Consider the following 16,761-nt stretch of genomic DNA (forward strand, 5'->3'; position numbering starts at 1 on the left):
ATACGATACCAAGATTTTTTTTTAAAGTTCATGGTGGGGAAAAATATATCAATCTTTATTCAAAATCTTTATTTCCCTACGCCACTTGAACGCAGCATGACACAGACGCCGAGCGGAAAATGATTGGTCCGTGTGCTCCGAGAAAAACAGGTTACGCCATATTGTCGGTTCACCAGAAGAGCGCTGTATTTGTGAAATAATGACAGAATAGTAAGTGTCATCTCGGTTCAAAGTGATCGCATGTTTGTGCTTCTACAATGTTTACTTTTTATTCACGAAAGAAGCCTGCAATAGACGCCCATACGCGTGTTTAGTCGGCGTGGCTAACTGTTAGCCTAAACTTAGCACAGCTCTTTAGCCAATGTTGTGAGTTGAGCTGTGGTTGAGCTGCTCTTACCGCGGTGATACTCCTCATCGAGCTGTTTACCTGTGTTGACACAACTTTTTAATCTATGCAGGATTCGCTCATTTGACGCCAGACGTAAAGATGGTGCACACGGGGGCAAAAGAAGGCGCCAACACATCCACCACGGGGCAATGCATGGCTGTACCGCACGGACCTGCGATGTGTCTGCGGAGTCGACCATGCCCCAGCGACAGAGACAGCCAGGTGCGGGCTGTCAAAGCGGCTCTCCAGTCCAGGTTGGGGCCTTACGAGCGCCTCCTGACCTACCTACAGGCCGTCCTAGTGTGGGAGAAACCTGTGCAATGCGTTCTCCTGTACGTTGTGGTCAACCTTGTGTTTTGGTAAGTCTCAAATAACAAAGTTTGCTTTGTACATGAGTAAAACCAAGCGCGATTGTTGATAACTTGCAGAGACAATACAAGTTCTCATTGTTCACTGTTGTTTGGCTGTTAGGCATAAACCAGCTGACTGCCAGCTGCGGGTGCTTTACACAATGCAAATGGTTCACCTGTCAATTCAAGATGAGACAGATGGCTCCCTCAGGGGTTATTTATAGGCGTTGTCTGGCACCGAAAATCTCGCCTTTCCAACTGGTGTGGTGCTCCTGAAACTTGAGTATCTGGATTACGTGGTTTAGGAAGAATCAGAGTTGGAGGCTCAGGATTTGGATGTAAATTGAGTGTGAATGCCAATTTGAAGATTTGTTCTTCTGCTGTCACCACACATGGACTCTGCACTGACACCTCAGTTAAACACCTTAATGTCATTACAATGAACTGAGCAGTAAATATACATACAAAAAGTCTGAAAGTGTAAACATTGCTCGATTGCATTATAAAAATAATGTAAAATACAAAAAAAGTTGTTCCAAAACCCATTCAGTCACACATTTTGATATATTTCTTGACAGCCCTCCCTATTTTTTGTCCACTTCACTTCTCATAGATCCTCAATGAAAAAATATGTCTAGATTTGTGGCATTTTAAATCATACACCTACTCTTAGTATGCATTGTGTGTGACATTTGAGTTGCTGCTACCTGCACAAACCCTAGATTTAGAGGTAAATAAGACCACATTATTTAGGCTGTATTTTGTCAACTTGTGTGTTTGTTTTGTGTGCGTCAAGATACAGCAAACCTGGAGCTGCACAATTTTGAAAAAGCCTCACTGCATTTTCTTCTGACAAGTCTCATGATTGGGACCAGATCTGCAATTCATGTTGAAATACCGTCACTTGTGCTCATTTTAAACGCGTCCAGATGTAAATAACATTCAGCGCAGACTGAAATCGTGAACTGCTAGACTCAAGCAAGATTTGAGTTTACATTCAAGCTCAGAACATGTTTGCAGAGGTCTAAACTTAAACATAAGACCCCCTGAAGATTAGATAAATGGAACTTTTCTTTTGTGCTGCAGCCCTAGTATTAGTCTGTTTGCAATGCAGTAGCTGTGCAAGTCCAACATTAAGTTACAATGATCCTAATCCGGATCACGTTCAAACATTGGGGAGGTATGCGGCAGAACATACAAAGCTGTGACTCGCTGCGGCTCAATTAGGTCAATGTGAGATTCTGACATTTTAAAAGTCACTGACCCGGGACAGTGAAAGATAGTGGGGCTAGCTGAGAGACGGTGTGCTCAAAGCGAGGCTGTTCAGACTAATCAAATCAGTTCAAATGGTCAAACCCTGTCCCGTCTCCTACTGCTTATGCGTCAGCACGAACTCTCTCTCTCTCGCACTCCTCTGACTCCAGTTCAGCACACAGGAAAAGAGCAGACATGGTAATTCTGCATCGGCATAGACAAAATGCTCTTGTTGTTGATCCATGTACACACTGTTGCCCAAACACCAATCACAGTGCCTCTCTTGATACCGACTGCTCTGTTTTGCCAACACATTTTTTGTTAGGTTAATCTCAGCTGAGTAGCTCAATCCTCAAATTGTGGGGCCGTGTGATCGCAACACCGAGAAATATGAACTACTGGATGTAATCTGACGAAGGCCGCGCTGGCATCGTAATACAGTAATAACTAAGCTATGTTCGTTTTGTCTCATTTTTGACAGGTTCTTTGCCTTGACCTCACTACGCCTGCTGTTCCTAGTGGCTGCAGGTTTGTCGCTGGCCGTCCTTGTTGATACCTGGAGGAATAAGATTTGGCCAGAGATTAGAGGTGGGTGCTCTTTCCACAAAACGTTTACCTTGAACGCATTGTTTGGCCTGACCTACTTACAGAAACATATCCAACAGGTGTCGTGATGGGTGGTTTTGAAGCGTATTGAGCTTATATTTTAGCAGTTACGCACATTAAAAAGTGTAGGATTTACTTATGTATTTATTGTTTTTGTAATTGTAAAGAACTAAGTAACTTGTTTATCTTAATCAATCCTTTTCGTTGTTCCCCTGGGAGTAATACAAGTGTTGATGGGATGATTGGGGGGGGGGGGGGTCTTTTTGGTGTCTCTGTCCAGAAAACCACCCTTGCAACTTCCCTGCCTCTGGGTCGCAATAAACACTAATAGAATCACGAAGACGATGCTAACAGGGAAAACGGGGACTAGTGCCACTTTAGCAGTGCTTACAGCCAAGTTTGAGTGAAAAAAAAAGTCTCCATTGTGTCATTGAGTTGTGGCACAATGAACAATGTCCCTCTCTCCCTTTGTATTTACGCTCATGGACAATTAATGAGTAAAAAAAAAAGAGATACAAACATGCTCCTACACCTGCAATGGCACTTATGGCCTCTAGGGGCATGAGTTACTTAGTTCTGCTTTAATACCATTTCAATCTGATCACACTAAGCTTGTCTCAATGTGCTAAAAATGCTCAATGTCGCTAAAAAAAGGATGCCCTAAAGCTTGGAATCCTTTTACTGAAAATGCAAATCAAACAAAGTCCATGCTCTGAGTGCTCCATTTTGTCAACGTTCTGCTTCTAAAGATTAAATTAAGGCATCAAAGAGGAGTACTTCTTTGTTTGTTTTGCAGTTTATAGATTCTCCAAAGCCTTCACAGCCATTCCTGTATTGAAACTGCTCTGCACCTTAAGAGCGGTGGCTTCGGCGAATGCTTTACAGGGAAAATATGTGGTGTCAGCAAATAATCCTATACCAGTATCGGAACAACCCTGCACGTTATAGGCTATTGTACATTGAAAGAATCGCAAAATAATACTTCAAATCATGCGTATCAAACAGATTTTAATGCTCTACTTTCTATTTTACAGTTAAAAGGATGGAGGAATCGGAAAGGTATGTAAAATAGATTGTGTTTGTTTTCATTGAATTAATTACAGCGTTATTTAGGTACCGTGCTTTTTCCACTACACTACAGTTCTTTCATTGTGCTGTAAGGGACTGCTACCACTTCATTCAGCTGAAATAGCTGTAATTGTATTGCTTTCTGTCTGTGTAGCTGGGGTCTAGTGCAGCCCGGCATCCTGAGCGTCCCGGAGCTGTGTCATCACGTCGCAGAGGCCTGGGTCAGTGGAGCAGTCCTCACATCCAGCATGCTCCAATACAAACGCCTGAACCCCGGAAAAGTAAGCACAATGGACAGTGTATGAAATGATTGTGTTTTTCCTTTCTCAAACGGGGCTTTTGTCATTGAAAATGTGTGTCTGACCCAGTAATTTGTGCGTTTATTGTCAAATGCGTAGTACTGATAATGAATGGCTTTTATTACGCTAGATCGGGCAATTCAAATGTAATACAATAAAGCTATTGGATGTCAGTTTGTATGTTTGTCATCTGCGTTTATCTGACTGCTTTGTGCTTTCTTTTGTAGTTCTGCCTCTTCACCTGCAGCATCTTCTCCTGCCTTGCAGTGGTTGGACGCTACATCCCCGGAGTGGTGCTGTCCTACTCAGCCGGTCAGTCTCTGTGGCTTTTAAACTGTTTCGTGTCCCTTTTATATGTATATACTGGCTGGAAATCCTACCTGTCTAGCGCCGTTAAATATGCATGTCTGCTGAAACCAGATCTACAGGGTGCTGGTGCCATTGCAGAGCCTACGAGGTGATTAAATCCAGGGATTTTATCCACAGAGACAGGGAAAAGGGAACCAGGCTCAGATCTTAGCAGGTCAGGCAGACAAGGAGCTAATCTCTTAACCTACTACTACAGCAGATCCAGCAGCCGACCGGCCAAAGCTCTCCACTCTGACCCTTAAAGCTACTCAACAGGTTGGACCGGGCCTTTGACTCTCGCCGTGTCTAACGTGTGAATACTTCCAGGATCGCTACTATGAATCATACTAATTAAAAAATATATAAATGTTTTCGCAAAGAAGTTAATCCCCACCTGAACCGTGCACATTTTCTCCAGTTTCTCAAATCTAAAAGCTTCGTGAACAAAGTGTCAAAACGGCAACAAAAACAAGGATGAAAATACAACAAAAACACAGCAAAAAAGCAAAGGAAGAAGCGATGAAGAAACAACAAAAAACAGACAAAACGAAAGAGGTGAAAACATGACAAAAATGTGACTTCAACTATCAGTTTTGTAGGTCTTGGCTTTCAAATAAGGCGTTGCTCTGGCCTATAGGCTGTAAGCTCGAGTTGCAAAGTTTTTAGATTTGAGTAAAACTGAACTGGAGAAAATGTGCTCGATTTAGGTGGTGGTTAAAAGGGCTAGATACAAGTTGGCCATTTTATACTCACTACTGCCACCTCAGGTCATATGTGTAACTGCACCTTCTATATTAAGCTCGTGCATGACGCCAATTCGGACCCGAAGTAGCAACGTTATGAGTGACAGTGCAGGATTTTAGAGGTAGCTGTGGTGAACAGGTCTGGTCTCGTTCTACACCTCAGGACATGGCTGGAACATGTAGGGGGAGGAAAATACTTAATTTTAACATTTTTAAACTCTGTATAGTCCCTTTTAAGAGGTTAAATATAGGCTGACTTTTTAGACAGTGTAACCGATGAAAGTCCCAGGTGCAATTCTGAGATGGCGTGAGCATGTCTTTGTATAGTTTGCATGTTCTTCCTGTTCTGTTTCCTCCAGTCACTCCAGTTTCACATCAACCCATAACATGCACAATAGGCAAAACCTCCAGCAAAGTGGTCCAGACCAAACCTTGCTCACGTCCTGGCGATGGGTCGGGCCAAAAAAAGTACACCTTAATTTTAGATATCAAGCCGGAGGTGTCCAAGTGGTTTCACAAGCGTTAACATTGTAGTAATGTTGTATTTTTGGGATAAGATAAATATTTGTAACAAAATGCTCATAATCTGTAATGCTTAAACGCTGCTGCTGATGAATTTGACTGAAGTTCTTGTTCATTTTCCCTCCAGTTTGGGCTACCCTCCTGGCCCCCTTGGCGGCCTATCACCGGCTCTTTCAGCATGTGTGCGTTAAGCTGGAGCCAGTCCTGCAGCGGCTGGACTTCAGTGTTCAGGGATACATGATGTCCAAGCCCATTGACAACCAGTGTAAGTTCAGGAGAATCTTAAGTGCTATTAAAACTGTCAATGCCAATAGTTCGTTTTTTGTCAATATGAATAAACCTCTATTTGTTTTGTGCTCTGCAGTTTTACGGAGACCTATTCATGGAGTAGCGTCAGGTGACGGCAGTGACAGTGAGGAGGAGTTGGCTGCGTTTTGTCCCACTGTAAGTTTGAGAAAGGTTTTTAATGCTGCATTGTGGGCCTATTCATCACTTCATTTAAGTTAATCTCTAATATGAACACCATCATTAAAAGTAATTTATTTGTGTGACAGTGTTTTGCCGTCCAAGTGCTTAAAATGTCTGAATTTCCCAGGCTGCACGACTGCACAGAGACCTTTAGAAACCCTGCATCTACATTTTATACTTGCAGCCGGGTTATGCTAGAACAATGGTTATAAGAATAGTAGCCCCGTCATGGTTCACATGATGCACTATGGTCATGTGATTCTTTATTTTAGTCTCGGTAATACAAAGAGTTCAAAGAGACTCAAGTTTAAAACCTCTCTGGGCTGTTCTCATCTTCATTTATTAATGTGTTTTGTTTTGTTTTCTTGCAGTTTGATGAATCTGTTGTTGCAAGGGAACTGGCGATGACAGACTCTGAGCACTCTGATGCTGAGGTGTCCTACACAGAGAATGGGACGTTTAATCTCTCTCGTGGCCAGACCCCGCTCACTGAGGGCTCTGAAGGTACTTACTTCAGGGCTTGTGAAATGCTGAGTTTAGTGGTTTCATGTATTTACTCTTTCCTGTATGATTTGTTTGAGCAGACCTGGATAGACACAGCGATGCTGAAGAATCCTTTGCACAGGACCTGCCTGACTTCCCCTCCATAAACCCTGATGCCACTCTGATGGAGGACGATGAGGACACGAGTATCGGGCTGCCCAGCCTGGGACCATCGGGGCTCAGCAGTCACCGCCCCTCAGTGCTGGACGTGGACGAGACGCTGGACTCGGAGGAGGAGCTGGACTCTCTGCCTCTGGCCACAGACCTCACCGGGGAACTGGCCGGAGTCATCGCCAGCAACATGATCCAGGCGGCTCTGGCCGGGGCCATGCAGCCGCGGGCCCCGGGCCCCCGCAGAGAGGGCCCTCCTAAAGCAGGGGCCCATAGGAGCTACCGCAAACAGTCAAGCTCTGAGCTAGACACGGACTGGGACCCTGAGGACTTTGAGATGCTGGATCAGTCTGAACTGAACCAGATGGATCCTCTGGGAGGAGGCAGTCGGAGGGGCGACAGTCAGGGCTCTACCTTCTTGTCCAGCCTGCTGGGCAAACCTCAATAGTGTGTGTTAGTGAAAGAGTGAGAATGTTGGTTCAATTGTATGTTAAAGGGATATTTCAGGATTTTCGACATAGGGCCTCATTTCCTAGTTATCCAGAGTGTTGCTGATTTCTGGAGATTTTTTTTTTTCCTAGTTATTTATAACTAGGAAATGAGGCCCTATGTCAAAAATCCTGAAATATCCCTTTAAGGATGAGTTCTGAATGTGTAAGAGTATTTTATGATCCCTGCTTTTGATCAGTTATCACTGTGAAGTACCTTATTTTATTATCGGTATTTCTTTTAAAGCTGTTTCTTCAAACCTTCAGTTCACTTCAGTCAGTAAATGATTTCCTTTGTAGGCTGAGCAATAGGACATGGGACAATGAAACAGACCAGCTTTTCTGAGCCTGGCCGGGGTCACATGATAGTGGCTACCTAATGCAGTGCCCACAAATCTACCTTTCTACTTTGCCATCGAGACAGGGCTACACATGGGACCAAATGTGACATTCCTCTGGCTGAGTTGAACACATTGCTGTTAAATGTGCTGTCATCTTTAGAGTGAAACCTGGATGTAGCAAAGGTGAAAAAGGCATCTGAACTTTGACGTCAGATGGCCGTTTCAACAGTAAAAGATAATGTGATGAGACGGGGTTGTTGAGAGATTCATAACCAGTTATCTAAAGTGATCCTGTCGGGTTATTATATTTTTTTCAGTATGAGTTCTGTTTGTTACACAGTATATTCCTTGATATAGGGATATCCATACCACGAGAAGATAATTTATGAACCGGGCAAACCCTTGATGAAAGTTTTGGAAGATGCTGTATAGATAAACGTGTGACCTGGGTGAGGCAAGCTTTGTTTGATTGTGTGTAAGAAAGTTAGTATTTCCAAATACTTTCCCTTTAATTCTGGTCTTTTAAGGCATTTTTACTCTTTTATGCAAGTTGTGTGTTGCAACTTTCCCCACGTTTCTCAGTAGTTTACATGATGCTGACCTTGTGTTGATGTTCCTACTGCTGGTATTTCAATTGGGAAATATGTTTACAAATCAGGCAAAATTATTATTATTTTTGTTATTTTGAAGGACAAGTTGTGTCAGTTTTAGCAACAGCACTTTTAAAGTAAATGAAGATTATCCACCGCAGAGATCGAGAAGAAATGGGTAGTTTTAAGAAAATTGCTGGGGTTTAAGTTTTAAATATTGACAACGGGGTTAAAACATAGCTTGCACAATCTAAAAATATTAGACTTGTTTTCAACTCGTGTTTTATTTTGATAAACCTTTTGGTAAAGAGGACTTACTTCTCCTTTAGGTTTCTATGGGATCTGCGTGTCAATGTGATGTTTCCTCAACCTGGTTTTGATATGTTTGATGTACAAATTATATTGAATAAAGAGTTTGCAATTAAAGCATCGGATTTTTTTTTTTAGGGCGTTCTGTACGTAAAATAAGTTACGAGCAAAACCTACTATCGGAGTGATGCATCTTGTGGCGTACACGATCTTTGTCACGCACAGCTCCCGCGAAACTCGTTTCAGTAAACTGGGAAGAGTAAGAGGTTTAGCGATGAGTAAAAAGGACAGTGGTAAGTTTAAGCCTTTTAGTTGGACCGTATTGTTGTCTGTACACTATGCTTGCCTCGATCATCATATAACAAGTTGCATTTTCCGATTTTGTCATTAAAGTTAGCCTCGGCATCAGAGGGAGCTAGTAGTAAACAGCCGACTGTGCTAACATCCCGACATAAATATTGAGGGTAACTTTACGGGTTACGTTCAGATGCCACATGATTACGAAGTGACGAAATAAAACTTAACTCTTGACTTGATTCAAACGAAATTAGCAGTCACTCACATTGATGTGCTTGAGTAGAAAACTCTTTAAAAGTTGCTGTAGCCTACTTCATAGTGGAGTAGTTTTTTGTTTTATTTTTACACAGTAAGTCGCCTTTTTCCAAATATTAATACATAAAACTTTCCGTACCTTTCGAAGCAGCATCTTCTTGGGTCGAATAAACAGTGTGGAGATGAGAGTTACCATGGAGATCCGCCATCTTTGCAGCTGTTAGCCCACATTTACATTGACTAACATTAGCTAAAAAACAGTATAAAAAGCCGTGGAACAACTCCATTAGCTGCTGGGTTACTGCTGGTAGATACATGTAAGACACTGTGGTGGCCAAGTGTTTTAATGGGAACAATAACTCTAGTATTTTAACTTTTAAAATCTCCATTAGTTTACAATTGCTGCTAATCCCATAATGCTTAGCGATTTGACATCACATTCCCAAAATATTGACAAATCAAAGAAATGTTTATGTATTTTTTTTTAGCCTGTACTGAATGGAAATATTAATATTTTATTATATTCTCAGAAGGAGCACCAAGCACTTTACTTTTAAAGTGCATATGGCAGGTTTTAATGCTTTTGAAAACATGACTTACAACATAATTATCATTTTATTTCAGTCAAGCAGCAATTTTAATGAAGAAAAGTCGGGCAGAGACGTTATTTTTATGCTGCTGACAGGAAGTGGCATAGATATATGTAAAGGTCCATCGCAGTTTGACTAATTTCCCATCAACATAACATGGTTGGCACGGCAGCAGTTTAAAATTGTTGTCCTCCATCTATGTCACTTCCTGTTGGTGTCCAATAAGCAAGTGAAACATCAAAAATGGTAAAACTAGGTACAATCTTTAGTAAAATCTTAAAGGTAATTGTATTAAATATGTTTTAGCAAATATCTTGTCTAATGTGTCATGCACTTGTAATGTAAATACAGTAAATACAGCACTTTAAGTAGCACTAAGCTCTACCCACCTGTGATCTTTCTATCATTTTAGGTGCTTCTGTCATCCTGGCCTATCTCAATGAGAAGAACAGACCATACAGTGCGCAGGATATCTTCTGTAATTTACAGAAACAACATGGTTTCGGCAAAACGGTATAGTGTTGTTAATATAATTATGTTGAAGTTTGGACTGCATTTTGTTTAACGGATACATTGTATTGTGTTTTAGGCCGTGGTCAAAGCCATGGAGCTGCTCGCCATTGAAGGAAAGATTAAGGAGAAAACATACGGCAAACAGAAAATCTATTTTGCTGATCAAGTACAAGTTTGCTTCATTGAACATGGGGAAATGTTGTACTGCATTTCATAGCTTATTAACGGTTCCACTCATTGATTTGTTTTCACAGAGCCAGTTCAAAGATGTGGGCGATCAAGGCTTGAAGGACATGGACAGTCAGATCTCAACGCTCAATGCAGAGCTACAGACTCTCACGCAAAACTGCAGGCAGCTCGATTCAGGTGTGTGCTCTTCAACTTTCTATTCACGCTGGCATTCTCCTCGAGTTTGCTTTGGGAGAGATTGGACGTAAATGGTCCACACATTTCAGTACTCCCGAGAAAACCCTGAACAGATCGCGGGACAGTAGGAATCAGTGCCATCAGTGTTTGGTAACGGTCTTTGATATTACAGAGCTCAAGGAACTGAACAGCTCTTTGACAACAGAGGAAATAACAAAAGAGAACAAACAACTAAAAGAGGAGTGTGCGGGATACAAAACCAGGCTGGAAAAGATAAAGTCTGCAACAAATCACGTCACGCCAGAGGAGAAAGAGAAGGTAAAAGCTAAAGGTTGTAGAAGCTTAAAGTGTATGTAATGAGCACTTTAGAATTGATTTAATTTATGCCTACCTTGCTCATAAAATCTTTATATTCAAGTTTTGATGCTGTTGGTCATCCAAATTTATAATAAAAAAAAGGACAAGTTGGAAAAAAAATGAAAAAAGTTGGGAAAGGTAAGTGGGTAATTATGCTTAATTTGGGAAAAATTGGGAAAAATAACATGAAAAAAATTGGGGGTAAAAGTTTTTTAAAAAGGGTGAAATTTAAGGGGGGGGGAAATGGTTGAAAATGGGGGAAAAAATAAGAAAAACTTTTGTTGTTTGGAGGTTTCTTGGTTGTTTCACCTCAAACAAATGATACAAATGCAAAAGAAAAATGGAAGGAAAAGGACTAAATTAACATAATTCATCTGTTTTATGGTTCTAAATGACAAATAATTTAGTATAGGTATCGAAAACCAAATATCGTTAAAGTATCAAATATCTGTATCAATTTTTTTTTAACGGTACACATCCCTAGTTATGGCCAATAAAAACATGATAAAGTGTAAATGTTTGGGTGGTATAAGTTTTAGCAGACACCGTTTACACTTTCTTGTGATTATAATTAAAGGTGCGTTATGCAACTTTTTAGGTGGGGAAAAAAGTTTACATTTGTGTGTATTTACACTGCAGTGACCCAGCGGCTGTATGAGTGGTCAACAGTGGTCTCTACAACGCTCCAAGATCACTTGCTGGCCGACCCTCTCACCAGAAAACCTACAAAACAATTGAACTTGGAGCCTTGTAGAGACCACTGTGATGGAAAGTGAAGGTTCCATGCTGATCACTCATACAGCCACTTGGTCACTACAAGGTCAAATATGCACAAATATCTTTTTTTTCCACATAAAAAGCCACATAATGCACCTTTAAGATCGGACCACATTTGAAATCCAAATGAAATTCCGAACAGTGTGCTCACATTTTCCTCTCACTGTAGTAACACAATTATATTTAAGATTTTGTGTCCGTGCTGTCAATAAAAGATTTATCTTTCACCATCTTTTACATTTTCTACCATTTGCCGAGCTTTAATGACTTTTTAAATTGTTGCTCATGTTCGCAGGTTTACAAAGAGCGAAATCTGTACGTCAAAGAGTGGAAGAAGAGAAAGAGATTGGTAACGTGTTTAGTTTCTACAAATCGAGATGACCTCTACTGTTACTGTGCCAAACATGTTCCCTCTGTCATCTTTAGGCGTCTGATATGATGAATTCCATTTTGGAGGGGTATCCAAAGAGCAAAAAGGACTTTCTGGTCAGTGGAAAGCCCGTTTCACATTTTATTTTTGCATTCATCTCCCACCCTACGCACTATGTACAACCTGTTTTGTGTTTGCAGGAAGAAGTCGGTGTAGAGACTGATGAAGATTATAAAGTCGTTATCCCAAATATTTAAATGGTGATGTTTACAAGCTGTTCAGAGTTGCCAGATTTTTTATGTAAAGTCACCATTTGTGTATTTAGTTAGATGGATTTGTTTTCAACTTGAATGTACTTTATATCTGTCCAACATGTAATATAAATAAACAAATGAATACTTAGAAAGGAAGTTAAGCAAGTAGGCAATAAAGAGAAGACAGCACTTGGTTTGTATAAAACATGTATTTGAATAATTAGGGCAGTTCCAGTGATCAAGGCCACAAGTAGCTTATGAAGTAAAACTATAAACCCATCGTTCCCCATTTACAGCAGAACAATAGTTTAAAAAGGTTTATGATGCACAACAGACTTTGCTTGTCATAATTGCATTGAATAACCCTATTATTAGGGTTGAGGCGTCACAAAAGTTACTATTGCACTGTAAAAAGTTAAGTAGTGATAAGTACCTGTACATGATTTTGAGAAAGAAATCACAACTGAACAGGGCTTGACATTAACTTTCTTTCACACAGGCCACTGATACGTGTCCTTTTCAAAACTTACAGGACAGTTGGCCTTTAAATTATACTTGCAAGAATTGTATTGTGTGTTTTTTTTGTTGCAAGTGATTATACTGGCATGTTTTGGATTTTTCTCCATTTCTGAGCCTGGTAAATGAATACAAAATAATACTGTACACCAGTAGTCACAAATTATATTTGCATGCGGGACTGGGGGCCAGCTGCTCTTTAACATAAACATAATTGTAATAAATATAACCTTTTAAGAACAAAACTACTCTTCATAAGAGAAACAATGAAACTAGAGACTTGCTTGGGCCTGATGCGGCTCCCAGGCAGCCTCCTGTGATCTCTGATGTACAAAAAAAGAACAGGAGAACTTCTTATGATAAAATATGCATAAAATCCATCTTGCTAAAATATCCAGTGACTATGAGTCGTTAACCAACCACGAAGTGTGGCGGTATTTGACTGACTGGCAAATGTTTATGCCAAGCCCTGTTATTAAAACAATATTACTGGCACGGATGAGAGTTTGACTGATAACTTCCCTTTTACTTGGATGAGTGGAAATCGAAATACTGTATAACATCAACACTATAAAGCAATGTAAGTATAGCCCCGTGTGGTGGGTTGAGGTACTGCAGCCTGGGGTCACTGACAGGCTGCATTGAGTGTAAATGTGTAAGATGTGTAGTGACCCTAGGTCGTTAAAAGGTTTTCATTCTGCCCTCAAGGGCAGAGAAGGTGCAATGTCCATGAGTTCACAGTGCACTAGTCAATAAAGCTGTCCGTTGAGCTGCCGTAGGACGCCAACCACAAACTCCCTCAATGTCTAAAATAGAAGACAAACGTTTTATTTTATTCAAGCCTACTCAAAAAATATGCATGTGATCTGCAATATCTTCTCACCTGAGGCTTGCAGTGCTCCTCGATCCAGCTGAACACGCAGGCGGACAGCTCCTGGAAGCTGTTCACCGACACCGAGCTGCTGAACGACTGGAACAGCGAGTCCATGATGTTCTGAAAGATGTTAAACTTGACCTGGTCCGAGACCTGGTCCTGACCCTGCTGCGGGTTGTTCTGGTGGGCCTTCACTATGTGCTCATAATTCCTGTCAGGAGTAGATGATGTGGAAGGTTAGAAGAATTCACACTGAACACAGTAAAAAAAAGATCTCACGCATGTTGTCGTCAGGGTTTGGAAACACCCCACAAGACTGTAACAGTTTAACAGATCTCACCCATGTACAGCTTCAAGTGTCCGTTACTTTATCAGTAATGGAGGTCAAGTTAGATCTCTTACGTTTTCATAATCTTTAGCGCCATGACTTCTTTCCTAAGCAGAGAAACTTCCTCCTCTTGCTTCTTCTTTTCTTTGTGAAGAAAATGGATGTAGTCGATTGCTGTAAAGCACCAGACATATAGAAATGAGTCATTCGTGTGTCCTGTTTAAACATAACGTGAAACCTCTTACTTTTCTGCAGAATGGTTGCTTTGCTGATTTTCTGTGCGCCCACCGCAAATTCAGACTGTTGCTGGCAAGTAGGCACTATGGTCTGAAGGTCATCGTAGCCTTTCTGTAGTTATGAACAGACTCTTTTAGTCACAGGTAAATAAACAGAGGCCGGTTGTTCTTTCCATTGTAAGTAAATATGTTAGTGAGCTTTATGTTGACAAATGAGAAATTAATTGGATAGAACACATTTTAACTTCAAGTAATTTATTTGCAATATATCTGTGAAGCACAATGGGCTCACCTTGATGGCGTCTCTTCTTTTCTGTTCCGCCTGAGTGTGCGCTTGCCTCCGTCGGTCTTTATATGAATCCTTATAAGACGTCTCATGTCTGTAGTCACTGTCTTCATCGTCTACAAAAAGAAACAAGGACGTTTTACTCATGCATTTCTCCTTCGCTCATTCGCCGATGTCTTCAGCCAAGGTCTGAGCATCAAATGACAGGGTTTGTATGCATAGCAGCAAGAGAAATTTAATTCTATGTAAAAAAAAAAATGTTTTACTGCCACAAATACATCTATTTAATGGGTTTATTGTTTCTGAATGGAGGAGTGATCGACAAATAAATGTACAGATCTCAGCTAAATCTGCAGTTGAATGTATTTCGGGACACCATTTCTGTATTTTTGATGAACTTATGGAGTAAAACAAAAGTTGACTGCTGTCCATATTTACATTATTACATTAACGCCTACTTTATGACACAAATCATTAAATAATAATTATTGTTTTTGTGAGCCCTGCGAAATCACTGAATAAGATACAAAGTATACATTTCCTAATTTCTCCTTTTGTTTCTGTCCAAGTCTTCCTGGTGGAATTATCACCCAAATGCTCTTTCAAGACATAAACTGCATTCAAAATGAAGGAGTCAATTATACCTGTATTTGGTACTGAAGAGGCACTTGTGGAGCCGATACTGTTTGCCCTGGAAACCACCGGGTCCTTTCTGATCGTTTCAGCAAACAAACCTACAAGAAATCCAAAGGACACAGCAGGTGACATTTAGCAAAACAGTTCATATTTGATTATAAAAGCCACACACAAGGATGATATTGAGGATTAGAAATGAACTTACTGTGGTCAAACCCTCCATCGCTGAAGGCACCGTCTGTCTGCTGAGCCATCGCCAGTCGACAGAGGATAGAAAAAGAGCAGAATAAAGTCTGAGAGGCTGCAATTATATGAGGAAACGTGTGCTGCCCTGAATTCAGTGACAATAAAGCAATAACCTGGCTTCCTGACGGCGCTGACCCCTGCTGAGCACTGCCCTCGATTTGCCCAATTTCAAAGGCGAAGGTGATTTAAAACTGCTGTAAATTAGCCTCGTAATCACAGATGCTACTCAGAGCGAGGCTGCACAGTGTGGATTGTAATAGGCTTAATGCATTTTTGTAAACAGTGAACAACAGATTGACAACTAAAATTGAATTGAAGTCAGTTCTTCGACTTTTGTATTTAATATAATACAGTATAGTAGACCGGTGTTGAATGACTACATGACCTCAGGCGGGGAAGAGAACTGTCTCATTTTTAAGTATTTACATATATTAATTATTGGAATGACTCCAAATAACTTTACTTTTCTTTAATAAAATAGTTTGTCGGGTAGAGAAGGGGACTGTTGTCTTTAGTGGACCAATATATTGATCAGTTTAGGCATTCTGGTACATAGAGGCGAAGAGGCAACCCCCTGTCACTGTAAGAGAATCATCCAGTTTAGATAAAGGTTCACTCTGTATTCCCATGAGTCTATTCATCTGTTTGACACATAAGAAATACAACACTCTCTTGATTGAGCGTAAAGGATAATAAAGGATTTAATGATTTTTTGTAGGCCTACAAACTGTGCCCTACAAATATAATACACTTTTTTCTCATTAAATGCCTGGCCTGTCCCAATTGTATCCCCCTTAAAAATTACTTTGTCAAACCCCATTTTACAACAACAGCAAAAACTGAGTATTAATCAATATTTTCATAGTCACATAAATTGTGTCTTGTTTATTATGTATTAGTCATGCAGGTAATAACCCATGTATACGTACACCTATGGCAGGGGGCAGTTTCCTTGTTTCACTAGAAGACTCACGTGACTCAATGTTTTATTATTTTCAACTACACAATCTCAAATAGACAATCTAAAAACACACTCTCATAAAGACTTTTTGTTATGCACAAGTACAATGCGTAACGTTGTTCTTTCTTCACAAAAAGCCCTGACAGAACAACACTTGCAAACGCCAGTCTATCTACCTAGCTTCGAGGCTAACAAAGCTAAAGCTCCTTTGTGCTAGCATAACTTTTATCAGACAAGTGAAAAACTAAATCTGACACTAATCTCCGAGTTGTTCAGATGGATAAAGCGGCTTAACTCAAATGCCAGTGTTATTTCGCATTAATTTCAGTTCCACTACTTACTTTCCAGTGGTCCTCAGGAGACGTCGTTGGGTCCGTCATCTTCAGCAAAATAACCCAAGACCTCTGCTGCCTTCAGGAGCACGCTGGAAAGTTACTGTTAATTGGCCCTTAAAACTGTTAAATAGTCTTT

General features: G+C 40.6%; 3 protein-coding genes across 4 annotated transcripts; 2 read left to right on the forward strand and 1 right to left on the reverse strand.

Moving 5' to 3' along the window:
- The first annotated feature begins 102 nt into the window (after positions 1 to 102).
- retreg3 (reticulophagy regulator family member 3) lies at positions 103 to 7,188 on the forward strand. Its single transcript, XM_079564836.1, has 10 exons — positions 103 to 210; positions 459 to 747; positions 2,474 to 2,580; positions 3,633 to 3,657; positions 3,821 to 3,947; positions 4,193 to 4,277; positions 5,706 to 5,843; positions 5,943 to 6,022; positions 6,418 to 6,550; positions 6,631 to 7,188. Exons 2-10 carry the CDS (start codon positions 488 to 490, stop codon positions 7,146 to 7,148), a joined length of 1,473 nt encoding a protein of 490 aa, XP_079420962.1. The 5' UTR covers positions 103 to 210; positions 459 to 487; the 3' UTR covers positions 7,149 to 7,188.
- Positions 7,189 to 8,652: 1,464 nt separating this feature from the next.
- psmc3ip (PSMC3 interacting protein) lies at positions 8,653 to 12,339 on the forward strand. Its single transcript, XM_079564603.1, has 8 exons — positions 8,653 to 8,721; positions 9,983 to 10,083; positions 10,160 to 10,249; positions 10,338 to 10,449; positions 10,622 to 10,767; positions 11,879 to 11,932; positions 12,010 to 12,069; positions 12,154 to 12,339. The coding sequence occupies exons 1-8, from the start codon at positions 8,703 to 8,705 to the stop codon at positions 12,208 to 12,210; spliced, it is 639 nt and encodes a 212-aa protein (XP_079420729.1). The 5' UTR covers positions 8,653 to 8,702; the 3' UTR covers positions 12,211 to 12,339.
- A 680-nt stretch (positions 12,340 to 13,019) lies between these two features.
- On the reverse strand, positions 13,020 to 16,702 carry mlx (MAX dimerization protein MLX). 2 transcript variants are annotated; one of them, XM_079564592.1, is made up of 8 exons: positions 16,632 to 16,685; positions 15,289 to 15,328; positions 15,092 to 15,181; positions 14,454 to 14,563; positions 14,171 to 14,273; positions 14,000 to 14,099; positions 13,607 to 13,808; positions 13,020 to 13,529 (listed from the first exon to the last, which is right to left on the reverse strand). In XM_079564592.1, exons 1-8 carry the CDS (start codon positions 16,668 to 16,670, stop codon positions 13,473 to 13,475), a joined length of 741 nt encoding a protein of 246 aa, XP_079420718.1. In that variant the 5' UTR covers positions 16,671 to 16,685; the 3' UTR covers positions 13,020 to 13,472. The 2 variants fall into 2 exon arrangements, with proteins under 2 accessions (XP_079420718.1, XP_079420719.1); XM_079564593.1 differs by having other exon boundaries at positions 13,023 to 13,529; positions 15,289 to 15,325; positions 16,632 to 16,702.
- Between the last annotated feature and the right edge of the window lie 59 nt (positions 16,703 to 16,761).

This window comes from Gobius niger (genome assembly GCF_951799975.1).
Source record: "Gobius niger genome assembly, chromosome: 10".
Classification (NCBI taxonomy): domain Eukaryota; kingdom Metazoa; phylum Chordata; class Actinopteri; order Gobiiformes; family Gobiidae; genus Gobius; species Gobius niger.

Coding starts and splice junctions, on each gene's coding strand:
- psmc3ip (XM_079564603.1), top strand. Junction 10,084..10,159: donor AACATGGTTTCGGCAAAACG/GTATAGTGTTGT, acceptor ATTGTGTTTTAG/GCCGTGGTCAAAGCCATGGA. Junction 12,070..12,153: donor AGAGCAAAAAGGACTTTCTG/GTCAGTGGAAAG, acceptor TTGTGTTTGCAG/GAAGAAGTCGGTGTAGAGAC.
- mlx (XM_079564592.1), bottom strand. CDS start 16,670: ATGACGGACCCAACGACGTCTCCTGAGGACCACTGGAAA. Junction 14,274..14,453: donor AAAGAAGAGACGCCATCAAG/GTGAGCCCATTG, acceptor TCATAACTACAG/AAAGGCTACGATGACCTTCA. Junction 13,809..13,999: donor GCGCTAAAGATTATGAAAAC/GTAAGAGATCTA, acceptor TACTCCTGACAG/GAATTATGAGCACATAGTGA.
- retreg3 (XM_079564836.1), top strand. CDS start 488: ATGGTGCACACGGGGGCAAAAGAAGGCGCCAACACATCCACCACGGGG. Junction 2,581..3,632: donor GATTTGGCCAGAGATTAGAG/GTGGGTGCTCTT, acceptor TCTATTTTACAG/TTAAAAGGATGGAGGAATCG. Junction 4,278..5,705: donor GGTGCTGTCCTACTCAGCCG/GTCAGTCTCTGT, acceptor TTTTCCCTCCAG/TTTGGGCTACCCTCCTGGCC.